The sequence below is a fragment of the Pezoporus flaviventris genome, unplaced genomic scaffold (assembly GCF_033815535.1).
Source record: "Pezoporus flaviventris isolate CSIRO_AGI_PZ_B2104156 unplaced genomic scaffold, CSIRO_AGI_Pfla_v1 ptg000025l, whole genome shotgun sequence".
Classification (NCBI taxonomy): domain Eukaryota; kingdom Metazoa; phylum Chordata; class Aves; order Psittaciformes; family Psittacidae; genus Pezoporus; species Pezoporus flaviventris.
Genome location: NW_026892573.1, coordinates 28,539,772 through 28,559,490, shown reverse-complemented (window position 1 = coordinate 28,559,490; position 19,719 = coordinate 28,539,772). Strand labels below are relative to the sequence as shown.

The following is a 19,719-nucleotide window of genomic DNA, read 5'->3' as shown; positions in this document are numbered from 1 at the left end:
CCAGGTAGCCAATGGCATCCTGGCCTGTGTCAGCAATAGTGTGCTTAGCAGGACCAGGGCAGTGATCATCCTGTACCCTGTACTGGGCACTGGTGAGGCTGCACCTCGAATCCTGTGCTCAGTTCTGGGCCCACTACAAGAGAGACATTGAGGTGCTGGAGCAGGGCCAGGGAAGGGCAATGGAGCTGGTGAAGGGCCTGGAGCACAAGTGTGATGGGGAACGGCTGAGGGACCTGGGGGGTTTAATCTGGAGAAGATAAGGCTCAGGGGGGACCTTGTTGCTCTTTACAACTGGCTGGCAGGAGGATGGAGTGAGGTGGGGTCGGTCTCTTCTCCCAAGTAACAAGTGATGGGGACAAGAGGAAACGGCCTCAAGCTGCACCAGGGGAGGTTAAGATTGGATATTAGGAAAAAATTCTCCACTGAAAGGGTTGTTGACCACTGGAACAGGCTGCCCAGGCAAGTGCTGGAGTCACCGTTCCTTGAGGTATTTAAAAGATGTGTAGATGTGGCACTTAGGGACACGGTTCAGTGGGACTTGGCAGTGCTAGGTTTATGGTTGGGCACAATGAAGTTAAAGGTCTTTTCCAACCTAAATGATTCTATGCTTCCATGATTCTACTATTCTTGAAACCTTGGTCTGCACAAAGAAAAGTGTGCAGATAAGAAATCACTGACAAGTGCCATGTGTTCCCCTGCAGATGTTCATATTTGTCCGTATAAAAACAGAGTAGTTGGAGTTCAGAGTGAAGTGTCCTGCATTTCTTCTAGTGGGTCTCTGGCAATTGCTTTAACATGTTTCTCTAACTTTTGCTTCTCATGATGGAAAGTAGCTAGTGTTGAAACCTGCACTACGTGATCATACCTAGAACCATTCCAAACCAGGGGTACAACTGCACAAACTGATGCTGAAGGCTCCTGAGAGCTGTACAGGCTGTGCCCTGGACAGTGATTAACAGAGGAGTCACAAATTGACTGGGCTTTTTCTAGGAGATATTCTGATGCATTCATATTTATTCAGAAGAATATATTGCTTAAATTACTGAGTATTTGGCTGAAGTATTGCTCATGTCTTGGGCTTAGGGGTTAGAAAATCAACTTCTTGATAGAAATCAGATACTTTTTATTTCAAAATATAATAAAAATATAACTGAAAGTCCTCCTGTGTGGGCTCAAGAGAAAATTATTTTACTACTTCTTGGCAACAAGGCTGTTGCAGATAGTAAACCTGGTTTCTTCTGCCAGGACGCTCAACACTGGGTTTATAATAAGCAAAAGAGCTGGAGCCAATAGTGGGATTTTCTTTATCCCAAGAGACAACCTTCAGATCCATTAACATGGGAACCACAAACACATTTGACAGCAGAATCTGGTCCTTTATAAAAAGATTGAAAGGATTTTTGAGCCAGAAACCAGTGCTGGCCTGATCTAGAAGGGGCTGAGCTGCCACACAGCTGCTGCTGCATCACACCGGCCATGCTGGCATGAAGGCTGTAATGTTGTTAGTTGATTCGTACTTGTTCTCTGCAGTAAAACCAAGTTTGCAGTGGTATATAAAGTCCTGGTCTAGCAGAAAGTTACTTTTTGTGTTATGAGGATGCACACAGCTAACTTTGACTTGTCCCTGACCCAGCTCATCAAAACGTGATTGAAAGTTTATTTTGAGCTCTGTAACTTAAAATGTTCTGATTTCTTTTTCAAAACAAGCTTCTAAGAACATATTTATTTTTTACCATGGACTCATCAGTTTTATTTTGCAAGACATGATTTCCATAATGGCCATGACTTTCAAGTGTCTCTACTGCGTATGTGTTGTAACGCTCTCACACGTAGTTCAGTAGAGGTTTTTACCGCTGTCATCAAAATTACACACACGTCACCACATCTGTTTAGCCTAAATGCATAACTGGTTGTGATTGTATCTATTACCTAGAGACAATGCCTGACTAAAAGTGAAAAATAAGGGGAATGTTTAGAAACAAAATCTTTTACCCTCTGTCAGCAAGTCACTCTTGAAATGAGATTTGAAGACTCAGGACAAGGTTAAAGGCATCTGATTATTATGTTAGGCCACTGATTAATTGAGACCCACATTGGCTCTTATACTCCCTGAGGATTAATATATTATTCAGGCACACTCAAACTGGCACAGGTATTGAAGTCTCATATTATGCCCTCACGAGCTATATTGATCTTATAAAGACAGTGCCAACAGAGAACTTTCAGTCTTAAGTTCATTCTCAGACTCCTGATGATCTTTTTACATATTGGATTTCCAGCCTTTCATAACTATCAGCATATTTCAAAAAATTGTGGGTTTACTTACATAAATAGAGGTCCAGGAAAGGGATTTTGAGCCAAATAGAGGCTCAGATATTGACTGTCCAGTGCAGTCTGTGCAGATGAAAACCCAATGAACTCCAGGATCTTGCAATCAGGTAATTCATACATTAGCCCAAAACCTAGATGATGATGACAGAAAACTAAGCCTTCTTTGACTTCAGATCCAGCCAAGAAACCTGTGCTTATTAAGCAGCTAATGAGGCTTAGTTAAATGATAAATAAGAGCCCATGTCCTGCTGAATTTCACACTGTGTCTCACACCTCAAAGCCATCGCAATATAGCAATCCAATTATTGATTGACTTTAGAGCTCTTCATTATACTTAATACTTTATGGACTACTTAAGAACCATGCAGCACTGACAGGGTAGAGATCATTAAAGAATACCGGCTGGTACAGTTAACATGTGCATTAGCCTCTGAGGACTTAGAGGATTTTCTCTGGACAGTGGAAGGATTTTATTCAGAGAACTTGATTTTCCTGAGCCCTTATAAAACCAGTGGAAATGGTGCAGCTTTCCCTACACTCACACTCCATGCTGAGTCTGAAACTCAGTGCTGAAGAGCCTTGACTCAGGAAGATGTCTATCTTTAAGTTCTGTATATGACAGCCTCAAAGCTTCTCCTTACTTGCTGCAGCCCTCTCCAATGGCTTAAGCTTCAGGACAGTTTGAGTGGGCTGAAGATACTTTCTTTGCCATTGGTATGGCCACAGTTTCACAAGACTTCCATGAAATAACAGGCTCATTTGTCTCCATAACCCCTACCCTGATTCTCCTGTTCAAATGCAGATGTCTGCATCTGACCTTGCTGTTTAATTGCCATTATGGGACAATGGAGATGATAAACACACCCTTTTCACTCTCTCTCATCCCAAAGTAGACATCTAATATAGCTCAGATGGCTCATGTCTTAGAATAAGCACTTGCCTATCTGTTGGCACCCATTGACCCCAAAGGGTACCTATGGATTAGTTTAGACAAAAGTAATCACAATACAGGTTTCTGAAATTAACTGAAATCCCTGTCTGTAGATCTGTATGCCATTCAAATGAGTATTTTCAAGTTTAAGATTGTTTTTGCACAAATGTATTTGTACAAACAGGCTTCCCTTCACATGCTCAGTACATGATGGCTTCATCTCCTACCCTAAGATTGACATTCTCAGTCTTGGTTCATGAGGGATGGAGGGCAATCAGCGCAGGCACATACTCATCCAGCCCAGAAAGTGAATCTTTTCATCTCCAGGGGAATGGAGCATCTTGATTTTTATATCACCCCTAAAATGTTCAGAGAAACTTAAGGAAACATAACACATCTGATGCATAAAACCCTGTGTAACAATAATTCTAGGGTTCTAAATTTGCAAAAAGCCAAAGTCAAGCAAGTCATTAAAATATCAAACATTTTCAAATAGAGAGGAAAATCCATTATCCACACTTCTCATATATTATGCTCCCTCGTCATCAAAAGCTTCTAAATCTCTTCCTTTTATTAAAAATGATGCTTCAGCACCATTACTAGCTGGGTCTCATCTTCCCTAACACATCAGTACAGGTTTTTATTTGCTTTTTCTGTCATTGTCCTTAATTACATTCTTTTTACTTGAAAAAGCTTTCAAGCTTTCTTGCACATTTACACAGCTGCCTACATAATATATCGCAAAAACTATCTATCATCATATGAGGCAGTAGTCATCTTAAGACTAAACCACAAAAATCATGTACCTTCTTGGAAGCTAAGCATTGCATCCCATACCAATCTTGTTAACACAGTTAGTGGAGCCTCAAGCATGTCTCAGACAGCAGTCAGACTACTTCAGGGTGAGGTGTACCCCCTCTAAATCCTACCTATGTCATCCATCAGGCACCAGGTAGCACTTTTCCCCTGTATGTGCATGCTTTAGTTTAGCAGCAGCCTCTAGATAATGTAACTGAGGCTCGTGTGCATGCAAACAGATGAAATGAAGGCAACTCTGTCTATTCTATAAAGCTCTGGTATGCCTTATGACATTGTTTCTTCTGTAGTATCTAAATTAGTTGCAGAATCCCTCTGTGGATCTTCTCATAGACAAACCCTGAAGTGAGTAAAAATAAAATCACAATCTCAAACGTTGCTAAGCCTATGTCATATTTAGAACCAGAGCTCTTTTGTGGTAACAAGTATGTGACAGTGACCCAGAAAGAGAAATGCTCAGGGATTATTCATGCATTAAGTTGAAGAATCCTTCTCCCTCTCCTCCTGCACTCCCATGGAGGGGAGAAGAATGATGCAGTGGGGCTGTACACCTGCACCAGAGCCATGGTCGATATAGTGCCAGTTGTTTCTCATGGCAAATTTCTCTGCTTTAGTTCCATAAATGACACCATGAGGAAAAAGCAGCATCCTAACAGGAGTGGGTAAGTGCATAAGATACAGCATTGTGAGATTTCTGTTCAGGGAAAGGATAAGGGTCAGAAAATAGCTCATAGCTAGATGTCAGGCTGTGAATAAACTAGACTATGGAGGTTATGCACAGAAGGATGATCAGCCAAGATGTGTATATTCTGAGGACCACAACTGTCCAATTTCGGTAGTCTGTAGGTTTGCCCTGCAGCAGCATGTTGGGGCCCTAACGATTGGACACGCAAGAGAATTGCATCTTGAATTTGTGCACTATCCTTGCAAACAGCCTTGCTATAAAATCAGGAAATGAAGCCTTACTGCCCATCACTGAAAAAGCCCAATTTCAGCAAAAACAATTGAAACATGCAGCAGGGAAGGGTGGGAAGGAAAAAAGTGGTCTCCACGCCTTGAAATTATGAGGGACTTTGGAATGGTTCAGGTGAGAGCATTAGCAGAGAAGTGTTAAACCTGGTCTGTCTCTATGTGAAGCATTTTATCAAGCTTTTGTACTTGGTGTGCTGTTTGTCAGCTTCAATCTCTTCTTTCTTCTCTCATCAGGAGGCCAAGAAGACCTCATCCTTTCTTATGAACCTGTCACAAGACAGGAAAGTAAGTTTCATCTGCTTTTCTGTCACTGTTCCTTACGTTACTCATTCCACAATTTGGGGTCAGCAGAGGAGTAAGCTTTGCTGTGCCAGCCCTAGATTCTCTATGGCTCCCTTTTTATGGCCACTTGGTCTATTGCATAGAAAACAAACAAGGTAAGGGTCTCCCTCGCTAGCCCCCGGTTCCTAATAGTCTTACTAATAAGTATGATCATTAGTCTGCCAAATATTGATGCAGATTTTCTACATTTACTGCAACTTTGTTAAACGGGAAGCCTTTATTTTTTTTCTCATGTGATATGTGCCCTTAGCCGGTGTAGATGAATCTAGGGGAAGGCAACTGAAAATGGGAGCGCATCCACCTGATTTAATAGGGGATGAACTCATATAACTGGGGAGAAAAAAATCCTACACTGTCCTTTCCATGCCTCCTGAGGGAGTCCATCTGCAAGCATTTGGGTGTGATTTTGTTGCGCAATAGCAAATACAAATACTTCCACGTAGTTATTTCTCTACACATGCATGGACCATCACAGAGCTCTGCGGAATGAGTAGTACTCATTCCATTTTCCTTATCCATGTCAATAAATCAATTATTCATCAGTAAAACGTACCCCTAAGTTTTCACTTCATACATAAAAGCAACAACTCTGGTTAGTGCATCTCTGGGAAGGTTTACTGCTATTGCCAGGAAGATCATCAAAATGTGCCTTTCTTTTTGTTGCTCAGTTAATTACACCAGGCCGGTGATTATCCTGGGTCCTATGAAAGATCGGATCAACGATGATTTGATATCTGAATTCCCTGATAAGTTTGGGTCGTGTGTACCACGTAAGTATGATTTTACTCCTAGTTCCCTAGCTGAGTGAGCTTGGTTCCATGCATTAAGTAAATTGCTGTGAAAGTAGCATCTGTGAACTGTATGTAGCTAAGTTTCTCAAAAGCCATTTGTCCATCAGAAAGAAAAAGGGGAAAGGATCAAATAAATAAAGATTCTGAAAGGCTGTAAAGAATTTCTCATGTCCCAAAAGCTATGGCAATTTTAAAACAAGGAGCCTTCCAGCCGTTTATTCAGTTTATAATCAATTAATCTGTGGTTTCTTAAGATAAAAGTTTGAAATATTGGTAAAATGTTTCAACTGAATTACACAGCATTCACCAATAAAAATCTGGAGTGATTTGTGATTGATGGTAGATCTAGATTGTCTAATCTGAAAGCAGTGTTTTTATCTTGGATCATTAGAGCTCACTGAGTGCTTATTTCAGGCCCTGATTGCAGTCATATTTCAATTAAAACTGTTGTCTCTGCAAATACTCCAGCTTAAAACTGCTAGAGATGAGATCAGACTAAGGCTTATAATTAAGGCTAAATTGAATTGATGGGATTGTGATTAATTTTATCACTATAATCGGATTAGATTTACAATCTGGAATGCATTATGTATTTGAGATATGTGTGTGATCCTGCTGAAAAAGAGTGGAATTCTGGTAAGCCCTATTTTTATGTTAGCCTGTAGCTATTGATTAGAGGTAAACACCAGAAGATATTACAACAAAAAGACAGGTTTATTGTCATAACTCCATTGAAAACAATATGTCATAGGCAAAGATCTGCCACTAGATGTGGGGCACTCCATTTAGGGTAGACCCAGCATTGCCAATGAGCAAACCTGAACTACTGCATTTTGTGCATTAGATGTTGTTACAGTCTTCTTGATCTTCTGTCTTTTGTTTCATGCAGATACCACACGGCCAAAGCGTGACTATGAAGTGGATGGGAGAGATTATCATTTTGTCATTTCAAGAGAACAAATGGAAAAAGATATCCAAGAGCACAAATTTATAGAAGCTGGGCAGTACAATGATAATTTATATGGAACTAGTGTCCAGTCTGTGAGATTCGTGGCAGAAAGGGTAGGCTGACACTAGTTTTATTGCCCGTGAAATATATGTTCTGTTTCCACATTGTATCTCAGACATGATTCTTCTGCCAAAAGTCTAAAATAGCTGCAAAACAGCATCCTAATATTTATAGGCTTTACAGTGACTTCACAAGTTGGAGTCTCTGGCTTTAAATGACAACATCCTTGGCACTTTTTATGCTTGGATATAGTGCCATGGATCCAGGGATCTAACACGGCCCCTCAAGTAAGCGCCAGAACAGGCTTTCCTCTTCCCCCTGTGAGACAGGTAGATAAACTCATCTCACTTTCACAGAGGCAAAAGAACAAAGCACAGAAAGATTAAATTACTTGCCTCAGGTGAAACAGGGAGTTTTTGACACAAACAAGAACTGAATCAGCCTGTAAGAACCTAGACATCTTACTACTTTTATGAACTTATTTTTTCTCATCTCTGAAGAAAATCCTCTCCCCCCCCCCCCAACAAAGTTCATCCCAGTAAAAGTAATATCTCCCATGTATATCTTATATTAGCACCAAAGCAAAGGGAAGAGCGCAGAGCAGTCGAGCAAATGCCCTGCAGTCCCCCTTCCTTGGTGTACCAGTAATGGCCCATTCCAGGGCACTGTGTTGCAGAATTGCTTCTCTTCTTCTGGCTGATCTGCAGCAAACTCTGCAAAACTAAGAACGTACTCACCTGTTTCCAACAGGGCAAGCACTGTATACTCGATGTGTCAGGAAACGCTATCAAACGACTACAAGTTGCACAACTCTATCCCATTGCTATCTTCATTAAGCCTAAATCCTGGGAGCCTCTGATGTAAGTATAAACTTCTTCAAGCGTTTTGTTTTCAGGGTACAGTCACAAGTGGCTCAGCACAGGTCTTGAGTCTATGTTTTGCCTGTCCTCTAAAATCAGTAATAACAAGAGAAAGTAGGAACAGTGAAGAGTTGCTCTTCTTCACTGTCATCCACTGTATCCCCATATCTCAGGTAACAAATGAAACCTGCCTTTGAAACTTCCACTCTGGGACGCGTGGTCTTACATGTTGGAGCATGAAGGACTCCCTTCCATTGCTTGCTGTACTTGTTCCAGCCTGTGCAGCAAGTTCATCAAGGGCTCATGCAGCATGGCTTGTGCCATCCAGTCTTGGGTGTTCTTGGGGTGTAGAGTCTGGTCACAGGGGATAAACCAGAAGGTAAACCTGTGTCAGATTCGTGGTGCATGTCTCACCTATCCATCAGCTATAGGTCTATAAGAGGGTAAGCAAGAGCCCATGGGACTGGAGAGGGTCAAACATAACACTTAAAGAAGGAAAGAGAAGACATCAACTTCATGCTGTCACCAGGCAACTTAATTTCAATATTCAGAAAAACACTCGGATCCAGGGACCAGTTAAACAACTCAAGTATAATAACTGAGAGGTTAAAAAGGCCCTAAGATGCAGCCAACGTACACGCATCAACAGCAAATCAAATCAATCATATTTCCTTCCTTCATGAGATTGATATCAATAATTGTATTGCATCTTGATTTGGGGGACATTCTGAGTAGCAGGTTAGGGAAATATAGTCCAGAAGGAATTACTAGAGATCATGCGCACAACTAAACGCAGTCATTGAAAATGGCACTTGTTAAACTGGGAGGTGACAGGAATCCTGTAAGTTTACCTCCTGAGCTGAGTCCCTGTTTGGAACTACTTGTTATTTTCATGAATTACTTGAATGATGAATTGGGCAATGGTTCTGTAAAGTTTGTGAATAACTCAAGGCAAGCACTTCTGAGGATAAGACTAAAACTCAGTGTAATATCAGTAAGATGAAATTCAGCACAGACAAAGGAGAGAAAATGAAAAGTATGAGTACAAGCAGGGAATAATTAAGCTTATAGCGCTGCAGAAAAGCATCTGGCGGTTGGGGTGGATCACACAGGAATATGAATGGATGGATAATGTGGCTGCAAAAAAAGAAACTGCCACTGTGGGCTGTATTAACTTCAGTGTTCTGTAAGGCACAATAGATGGTTATTTTGTTTTGCTGGGTATGGAGCACTCCTCAGCTGGAGGGCTGGCCCATGAACATCATTTCTCCCTGTTCCTGCATTTTGGTGATGAGGTTGTTGCACGTCCAGCCACATTACAGGCAATGAATGATGCACAGTATGCGGCACCTGCACAGCCCTATCCTGACCAAAGCCCTCTCAGGTTGGATGACTTGACATTTCTTCCAGCCCTACAATTCAATTACATTCTGATTATATTGCTGTATAGAAGGGGGAGGGTAGTCTGCCTGTCTTCTGCATTGATTAAGACAGATCTTAACCTACAGTTTTCCCATCCATAAAATATTTCCATTATTTGTTAATGTACCTGGAATGAGTAAAGACAAAACCAAAGCATAAATAAAAGTGGCCCTTAGTCTGAAAACTACATTAGGCAGAACCAGAAATGTGGCAATAACGTAAAGGCTCCACTGATTTGATGTGAGAACAGCAAAACCTTGCACAAACTGACTGAACAGTGCTATGAAGATGCCAAATATTATGGCAACCATCCTGTTATTAAATCAAAGTAATGCTAATATTTCACTTAGAACAAACCAGGTTATGCAGAGTTAGCAGAATTTTCCTTACAGATATAAATTAAAAGTGAGCCAAAAGTCTTCATTCTCCAAAACTAAAGCCTTAGTGTTGACAGTATGGTAGGAACAAAGTGAAATCCGGTATATGACTTGGAATTCCTTGTTCTGTGAATATGCTGTGGAAGACACCCTTTATTACAAATCCAAACTTGCGGGACAGCAGAAGTCCTTATATATGAGTCCTACTTTAGGGTTGTTTGCAGCAATATGGCTTATATAAATAAATTATGTAAACACAACACAACTCCTGGAATAAAAGAGAAAAATGTAATGAATTCAGGCACTCTAAATTAGTTTATCCCCTGCTCTCCACAGGTAACCTTTTAGCTATTTTATCTAATGTGTATTTATCTTCTCAAACAGCACCCAAAATGAGTTTCTAACAGTAATGAGAACTCTTTTAATATAAACAGTGTAATTACTTGTAAAAAACTGTCTTGAGAATAACGACATAATTCTGAATCATTTCATTTATTTAGCAAGGAAACTAAACCACACAGGGTCTGGCTGAACAAATACGTACTCTGTCCTAAGCAGTGGTGAGTCGTAGGGTGTGCACGGCTGAACAGATATAACACCTTTCTAATAAACACTATTATTTCAGTGTGGAGAACTTCAACATGGTACACCAGTGCTCTGTGGGAACAAAAAGAGGCTATTTTTATGACAGCATAACTGTGTTCAGTCTTTTTTATGCATGTAACTACTACAGCACAAAAAATATAGGTTTATCTGCCATATCTTACTCTTGTTCATACAAATGAGTTGAAAGTTCTTCCTTCCTTCCTTCCTTCCTGCCTCCCTCCTTGCCTCCCACCCTGCCTCCCTCCTTGCCTCCCTCCCTGCCTCCCTCCTTTCCTTCCTTCCTTCACTCCTTCCCTCCCTCCCTCCTTTCTTTCCTTCCTTCCTTCCTTCCCTCCTTCCTTCCTCCCTCCCTCCCTCCCTCCCTCCCTTCCTTCCTTCCTTCCTTCCTCCCTTCCTTCCTTCCTTCCTCCCTTCCTTCCTTCCTTCCCTCCTTCCTTCCTCCCTTCCTTCCTTCCTTCCTTCCTCCCTTCCTTCCTTCCTCCCTTCCTTCCTTCCTTCCCTCCTTCCTTCCTTCCTTCCCTTCTCTCCCCTTCCCTCCCTTCCTTTCTTCCCTTCCCTCCCTTCCTTCCTTCCTCTTTTCCTTTCCTTTCCTTTCCTTTCCTTTCCTTTCCTTTCCTTTCCTTCCCTTCCCTTCCCTTCCCTTCCCTTCCCTTTCCTCCCCTTTCCTTTCCACTCAACTCTTTCTACTGGAAAGAATCAGTTTGATTTCTTATGATATCTGGAACTCACATCCCACCTGAAGCAAGAAGTCTCCCTGGGAGACATGCTGGGTCCTTCGGGGCTTCCCTATAGGTTTTACAATGACTCCGGGATTCCTTCTATAGAGTCAGTAAACTCTGTGCTGAATCCTGCCTTTAATCATGATTTCACTTCAGTCGATGGAGCCTTAGCCTCTGTCAAAACCCCACTTCCATTTCAGCAGTTTGGACAACCTTATTCAGCTGAGACAGCCAGCTTTGGGCCTAGGAGATGGAGAGGTTTCTGAAGGTTCAGCTCTGGAGGCAAGAGTGCTCCGAGTGCTCAGTCCTTGAGACCTCAAGCCTCCCAGACTTACCCATAGGTTGCTGATGCCACAAGGCCATCTCAGTTAGCAGTTACCAGATTTGAGCCTTGGGACTGTAGGGTAATGGACCCAAAATAAAAACTTAGTGGAAAAATGGGAAATAATCTGGAAACATGGGTTTATACTGCATAAAAATGAAATGAGAGTACTGAAAATGCCAATGAACTCATGGAAGAAATGAGTTTCACTGCTTGATTCTTGTATCAGTCTCAATCCACTTGTGATTCAGTTGAACTTATGTTTTGAAAAGCTCTTCTGGTAAGAATTTAAACTTTTTAATTACTTCCCCTGTGTTTCTAGGGAAATGAATAAACGTCTGACAGAGGAGCAAGCGAAGAAAACCTACGATCGAGCAATTAAATTAGAACAAGAATTTGGAGAATATTTTACAGGTATGTTTTTATTAAAAACAGTTTCTTTTCCCCAAGATATAGTCTTTTATTGCAAAAGAACTGGATCACCTCTGTCTCTGCCCTAGAGTGTTATCAGTATAGTGTGCCCATAGTAAGGACAACTGGCTTGAGATTGCTGTTTCCCTGTAATTTAAGAGCAGTTGAGACATTCGACTCCTCAAAGGTTTGATGCCCTGAAGGAATATCTGGGCATGAATTTGATTCCCTCCCTTACCCAAAACTTCATTAAACAAAGTCAGTAAAAGTGCTGCGTCATTGCATTCGTACAGACCAAATAATTCCTCACTAGCTCAAGGCAAGAGCTTAAGCTATGGTTCATGGGAGAGAAGGAAAAAGGCATGTTCTTCCTGACTTGGAAAACAGCAAGATTTAAGACCTTCTCTGGGTCCCAGCATTTCCTTTGGGCAGCTTTACGCAGCTCCCTACTCAGGGGGCTGGTATTTGTGGATAACACTCAGAAGCCCCGGTTTGTCCCTCCACAATGCTGACAGTCCATGTATTCTGAACTCCTAGATTCCTGCTGGTGGGACAAGGAATTTAAGAGTATAGATACTGCTTTGTGTTGCAGTTGCTTTATCCTCTGTCAGCCTGGGGCTGATCTAGTTAACTTTTGCAGGAAGAATGAGTTTATTATAACCATGTCAGTGAAAGAATAAGCTGTAAATCTGCTGCTACTCACTACTGCAGTAGCTTCTACATCAAATTAAATGTAAAGCTCGACTTGCAACAGTGGGAACCTACCATTCTGCCCTTCCCTAGGACAGAACTGCTTGATCTCTAAACTAACCTAGCTCAGTCTTTTTACTACAAGCAGTGGGATGGATGCCTGCCATGGGGAGGTGACATTGATTTGAACTTAGATGCCATCTGTAGGGCTATGACTTTTCCATAATGAACATCACAGTGTACTCCTTGTTTCATCAGTATCTATAAGTACATTGAAACTCTGCTGACACTGGATGCTGTAGAATACGTCAATTAAAAAAAATATTGATATGTTTTCTCTACTGCAGCTATTGTCCAAGGAGATAGCTTAGAAGATATATATAATCAATGCAAACTTGTAATTGAAGAACAATCTGGGCCTTTCATCTGGATTCCTTCAAAGGAAAAATTATAAATTAGCCACTGCACCTCTGATTATGACGGGAGAATATTTAGAAGAAAACTATAATATACTATTTGGAGGCTTTCCTGTTTTTGTTGCATTTATGTTCTTTGCAGTCAATGTGAATTTTGATGAATGTACAACACAAAGTGTTTGAAGCCATGAAGGACACTGATGGGTCAAAGGGTAGGAACAAAAAGACTTCTACCATAAAAAGCAAATCTGTTGTGTGCTCAGAGCACCAGTTGTAGGTATAAACTTCTGACATGGAGACCCTCTGTCAAGGGGAGCTAGCCACCTCCTGTGCCCATGCGGACATCCTGATCGATTCCAATGGCTGAGCTCAGTGTGTTGATTGCTTTAAAGAGAAGCTCCCAGCTCTTGAACCTCATATAGGGCTTGATCCTGCAAGGCGCTCAGCACTTGACCCCAATTCTTACACATGAGTAGCCTGTTGACTTGGAGTCACTTGTGATCCTTCCCTGTGCCGTTCAGTCCCATCGGTTCCAGTAGGACTATTCACGTGCTCAAAGCTAAGCACAGGCTTAAGCATTTTGCTAGATCAGGGCCACATGCACCTTGCAAAATCAAGCTCAGAGGACTTGGTCCACTTCCTACTGAAGTCACTGGTAGAACACTATTTGACTTGACTAGGAGGTGGGTCCTATCCTAAGCTTGTCATTGCACATTTGTAGTTGGTACACCTCAACTTTGGTAACTATGCACATGTTTTGAGTTTTGAAACCAAGCCAAGCATTTCTTTTTTCCCCCTTTGGAAACACTATTGCATCAGGAACTAATTACAATATAGTTTAATGGAGTTTGAGGGTGGGAGAGGATGGAAGCATTTCACATCACACACACGTGCACACAAACACATTCCCATGTGGACGCACACATGTATGAGGATTCACAGCACCTATGTTGACAAGGAGGGATACAACTGGGAAAAGCTTTAAAATTTTTGATTGTCTATTTTATCATTTATATTGATAGAAGGCACTTAAAGATGGAATAATTTATAAAAATAAAAATATATTGATGTATAGAAACTAATTTCTATAGGTAAAAATGTTTTTGTGAGATATTTTGTAAAGATTAATTGAAAGATTAAATATTTACACCCTTGTGCGACTGTAAAATGTAAAGAGGACCATCAAGTTGCATTATCCCTTTTTTTCCATAACGGATTCTCTATTGCTAATGACAAGCAAGATAATTCCTTCAATTCTAGTTGTCATCTTGTTTTTCTCTCAACTTAATCCTCTCCCTTGCCTCTATTTAATCGTGACAAACTCCTATGGAAAGATCTCTTGAACTGACTGCCCTCTAGGACCTTTTGTAATCACAAAAGGATAATGCATCTTTAAATTGAAGTGGATGATTTCTCAGTGCTTGAATGCAATTAATAACTTCTCTCTTGGAGGGAGTCACACTTCACCCCCAGATGGTTTTTGATTCTTCCTGTTTCTTTAAAGGAATTAACAAAAGCATTTGATCTTTCTTCTCTTTGCAGGCAGGCAGGTCAGCAACTAACTTGTATCTTCATTCATTTCACAGTCAACAAGGGTCTTAAAAGCAAAAACTGAGGCAATGGACATTTGTGAGGGATTTGGGGGAAATCTGTGGAATTGCAGTTTGGGATGCACGGAAGGGGAGAAGGAGGCATTTTTATCTCACTTCACATTGCCCTTCCTTTGTATATTGATACCATTCTTCACTCTGACACAAGGAGACAACTGCAGGAGATGATATGATCGCAAACTGAATTGCCTTTGCTGCTGCTGGACCAAGTTTCCTGTAAAACCCACCACTCTCCTGCCTGCTGTGCCGCAGGAGTCCAGTGCTGCTTAGCTGGTGGCTTCAGTAACCCTAATGCTTAAGGACATTTTAAGGGCAAATGCTAAATAGACTCCTCAGTTACTTGTCTATTTGAAGCTTACATTTCTACTCCCTGTCAAGAGGACAGGTCCATCCAGCCAACCTCCGCGGACAGCGCGACTCGCTGGATGTTTGCAATAGAGCCACCAGTAGTGATGGGGTTAAAAACACGGGCATTTTAGCGGCCCTAAGGTGGCCTCTGACTTACTGCCCAACTATGGTAACTTTGAGAAGTTCACACTTCTGTAACTACTATTTTACTTGCCTGGCCAGCGCAGATTCATAATGAAGGGTTTCAGTTGAGTCTCCAAAAGAGCTTTGTAAACCAGAAGGGCTAGAAACCTTTATTTTTACAAAATATAAATGAACGAAAGCTTGGATTTTGGATAATTCTGCAGAAATCCACAGAGTGACCCCAGATCTTTGGAAGCCATGGATTTTTCCATGTTGGCAAAGTACTATTGCCCCAGGTTGGGAAATAGCCCACCAGACCTGAAAAAAAAACAACAAACAAGTATCCTAAAGCAGGAACCTAACTCTAGTTTTCAGCTCTGTTTTTAAGCAATCAATCACATCTGCTTTTTTGTTTCTTAGTTCAGCATGCAGCCTTTTACGGTACTATCCTACTAGTAACTGTTTTGCTTTGTCATGTGCTGTGCTTTACGGTGAACAGTAACACTATGGCTGAGTACAATCAATTTTTCCATCAGTCCTTGGTTACTGTAGTAACATTATTTATTTTCCCCTGTCTGTTGTTTGTGCTTCCAGTTTAGAGTTGCCATTGCACTTCTTTTTTTTTTTCCTTTTTTTTTTTTCTTTTTTGGGTTTGTTTTTTTTTTTAAATAAAACCTATATTTAAAACCAAATCACGAAGAGAAGCAGTGAGAGCTCTTATTTCCCTTAGGACTTGTACTCCCATTTGTTTTGTGCATTGACGTTTTGCATTCCATGTTTCAGCATCCTCGGAGCTGCAGCTCTATTTTGCATTGCAGCTGTTCAGATCATGCTGGGTGGTAGTGGGAGGAGGAAGAGAAACATAAGATTTATGCAGAATTACATGTGGTGCAAAATAAATACCGACCCATACAAAGTCCAAACTCACAACCCACAGCAATTGGCACCTGAGACCATATTGGTGCTAACACAGCTTAGCATAATCAAATCCCTTTTCTGTCCATACAAAAGACTTGCAAGTATCTAAACATGAGACAAATGCAAACGCTGGACCCTTTAGGAAAAGTGCCAGATCACACCCCTGGTGCTATTTCTCATGTTCTGGCACAGTGTGTAGCACCGTAGGGTCTAAGCAGAACCAAAATGATCACAGCTTTCTGTCCACCCATGAATGGTCACAATGACATCTTGCTAGCTTTGTGCAGATGTGCAATATTACAACCTATTTATTTCTCCTTGCCACAAAACACCTTCCATGCACTGACTCATGGAGAGCTTGCCAACAGGGCTCAGTGACACGGCACTCTTTACTGGTCTTACGGTCTGACCATCAACCAGTGAAAGTGCCTCTTTCTTGCTTAATTCCCCCTTCCTACAGAGGTACCCTGTCCATGCTAGCACTTTGTAATTTCTTTGGTAGTAAAGGCTGTTTCTAGATAAATATTCTGTGCTGTAATTGTGTTTGTAGCTAGCATGGTTTGATGCTCCGGTGTGGATAGGGTCCTAGGAACCACTCTGTGAAAGTCAAGGATAAGAAATCTCTCCGTTGCACTGAAATTTCAAATCCTCATCCTGGAGAGCAGTGTGGAACCTGAGCTGATAACCACTACGAGCCAGCGACAGTGTCCTAGTTAACCACCTACCTACTTACACTAGGTTTCTATGGAGCATTTGTTGGTGTTACACTTTGGCTGTTACTTGCTCAGTCAAATTGTATTTCTCTTTTGGTTTCCTTATATTTTATTCTCTGTTCTTCAATTCGTATCCATGACCGGAGGATTCAGTGAGTGACAACACAGAAGGGTATTTGTAGGAAAAACAGTGTTAATGGATAAAGTCTCAATCTTCTCTTTAAGCTGCAGATTCAAAGCCATAATATCTGCTGTGTTCAGAGAAAGTGGTCTTTTATCCTTCACAGCTTTGATTCTCAACCTTTTTTCTCTTGAACATTTTGTCTGCCATGTTATGCATGCGGTTCACTGTGCAACTGCATTCATGTGCTCAAGCCCATGCCTTGGTGGAATAAATGTATTTTCCTATTCCATTAAAAATCAGACATCTTGTCAATTAGTTCAGAATAATGAGGTTGTCTTTATGTAAAAAAAAAAAGGTTACCATTCCAGGTCACAAATCAGCATCAAGGCTAACAGCAAATAACATCTAAAATCTATTCAGCATATAGCTAGCCTAGATCCTCAGCTGGTGTAAATCACGGTCACTCCACTGGGGGAGTTGGACCAGATGATCTTTAAAGTCCCTTCCAGCCTAAGCCATCCTATGATTCAGTGATGGATTTCAGTGGAGCCCATCCCATTTACACCACCTGAAGTTACACATCTGCCCTCCCCATTACACCTGTTTTTTAGCATTATTGTAAAACACCAAGGCCACAGGATTAAACAGTAGCTCAGCTCTTTCCATTGTTATCTACTGCTTACTTTGTTGCAGCACCCAGATGGTCAAGTCACAGACCAAGATCATTTTGAGGTAGGGGCTGTGAAATTGCTGAACAAAAAGATACCCTATGGGTCAAATACTATGGCCAGATTTTCAGAAGGCTTCAGCCCCACTTACATCTCACCAAGAGCAATAGGTACCACTACCCCTTTTGAGACGCTGTCTTTAAGGTGAGGAGCATGAGATGCGATTCATCATCCCTCACACCGCATTAGCAGCTTATGGCCCTGACCTACAGCTCAGGCAACTTGCCCTGGTGTAAAACAGCATTTCTGGGGATGGATGGTAGCCAGCATCCTAGGCAAGGTATTTTCGGGAAAAATAAATGAAAAAAAAGGACAAAAAAAAAGGAATTAAAAAGGCAACACTGTTGGCTCTTAGTGGGATAGCAACCTTTTAATTTCTGGATTTGTGTTCCTCAATTGGAATCGGCCGCTCCGAGTCTCCGAGTGCAGCAGCCTGTGCTCTGCAGGCTGCTCCATCCGGCACGCTGGCCGGCGCGCGTCTCTTGAGCAGGATGTTTCTCAGTCCAGCTGTAGTGTGGGGTACTCAGAATCTGAACTGGAGTTTACAGAATACCCTTGTCCAGCTTACACTCCTGTTATGTGTAAATACTCTCGCGCATCCATTCCATTTGTGTAAAGAATAAAGCACACACGATTATAAAAATTAAGATGTATATTTCATACTAGCTGTGTCCTTGCTTATTTATTCCGGTCCAAGCTCTCAGCTGTGGTTCAGTTGTAAATGCTTGATAGAGTGTTTATAAATATGTCATGAATTTTATTATAAAATATTAATATTAAAGCATTTTTACACTTTATAGCAAATGGCTTCTTCACAAGGCATAATTTGTCTTTTTTCCTTAAAGCAGAATAGTAGAAGAGAATGAATATGCTCTTAATATGTGCTGAGACACACCGGTCACACAGGACATTCCTGGTTTCAGAAATGACTGAGGATGCAGAAACTTTTCTCTTTCTTGCACTTTTTCTTTTCCTTTTTTGACTTCACGTTGACATGAAAGTTGCCACCAAGAAGATTCTCTCTGGTGAAGCACTGCCCCTTCCTCCTTGCCGCACTTCTGCTGTGTATTGAGCATCGTCAGCAGCGTGCTGAATAATCATCAGAATATTTCTTTCAAATAAAGAATTGTTCCATGTTTCTGGCATCACAGCACAGCCATTGGGATAAGGACTGTCTGTAACAATTACATGCTTGTGAGCAGCTTAGTGGAGCATAAACTCAGCTGTGCTATCGGGTCCCAACAGCCCAGGAACCTTTGGCCATCCCAAAGGCAGACTTGTGGGCTCCAGAGAGGCCACATGGGCATTGTCAGTCACTGGCAGAGGCAGAAACATGACAGGGACATTGCTTTCAAGTCTGCACAGGACCACAGAGCCTCCATATGGCTCTGGGAGCCACAACTGACTCTATAGGGAGAAAAACTCTGTCCATGGAGTTTAATGTACGTAATCACAAAGATGGTTAATCATCTAAACATTCATTGTGGTGCTTTAGACTTCTCCAGTAGATTTAGGAGAGGGAGAGAATCCAAACAACAATTCCCATTGATATGCAGATGAGCACAACTTAGGGAAAAAGAAACAACAACAAGTTGTTTTTGAGATGCCAGCCTGTTTACCGAGAGGTTTTTCAAAGCAAAGTTACTGCTCCAACAAGCTTGGCAACGACCCGAATTTGTTTTCCTAAGCAACATTGTACAAAGCAGTCTGGAGGTGGGCTCTTCATTGCAGAGCAGCGTCTCTTATTCTATGGAGGTTGTGCGGCAAGGTGTTGGGAACGGGGAGGCTGCAGGGGTGGCTTCTCTAAGAAGGTGCCAGAAGGTTCCCCCAGACAGAGCCAATGCCATCTGGCTACAGGATAGACCCAACACTGGCCAAGGCTGACCCCATCCGTGATGATGTTAGCGCCTCTGAGATAGCATGGTTAAGGGGAAATAAACCCTGCTCAAGAGCATCCTGAGAGAGGTGAGAGTATGTGAAAGCAACAGCCCTGCAGACACCAACATCAATGAAGGAGGCAGGAGGTGCTCCAGGCACCAGGGCAGAGGTTCCTGGTGTCCAGCCAAGGTCAATCCACCACACTTAAACAACTTTCTTCTTCATCCTATCGCTAGGCAAACCTGAGCTAATTCCCCAGACT

General features: G+C 41.7%; 1 protein-coding gene across 38 annotated transcripts in view; it reads left to right on the top strand.

The window, feature by feature from the left end:
• Window positions 1-18,383, top strand: part of DLG2 (discs large MAGUK scaffold protein 2) — a 998,920-nt gene extending 980,537 nt beyond the window's left edge. For all 38 annotated transcript variants that reach the window (XM_061457957.1, XM_061457959.1, XM_061457946.1 and 35 more), the window contains 6 exons: window positions 5,285-5,335; window positions 6,061-6,162; window positions 7,073-7,245; window positions 7,943-8,052; window positions 11,821-11,912; window positions 12,947-18,383. In XM_061457957.1, coding sequence (XP_061313941.1) covers window positions 5,285-5,335; window positions 6,061-6,162; window positions 7,073-7,245; window positions 7,943-8,052; window positions 11,821-11,912; window positions 12,947-13,053 — 635 coding nt within the window. In that variant the 3' untranslated portion in view covers window positions 13,054-18,383. The remainder of the gene's footprint in view (window positions 1-5,284; window positions 5,336-6,060; window positions 6,163-7,072; window positions 7,246-7,942; window positions 8,053-11,820; window positions 11,913-12,946) is intronic.
• The last annotated feature ends 1,336 nt before the right edge of the window (window positions 18,384-19,719 follow it).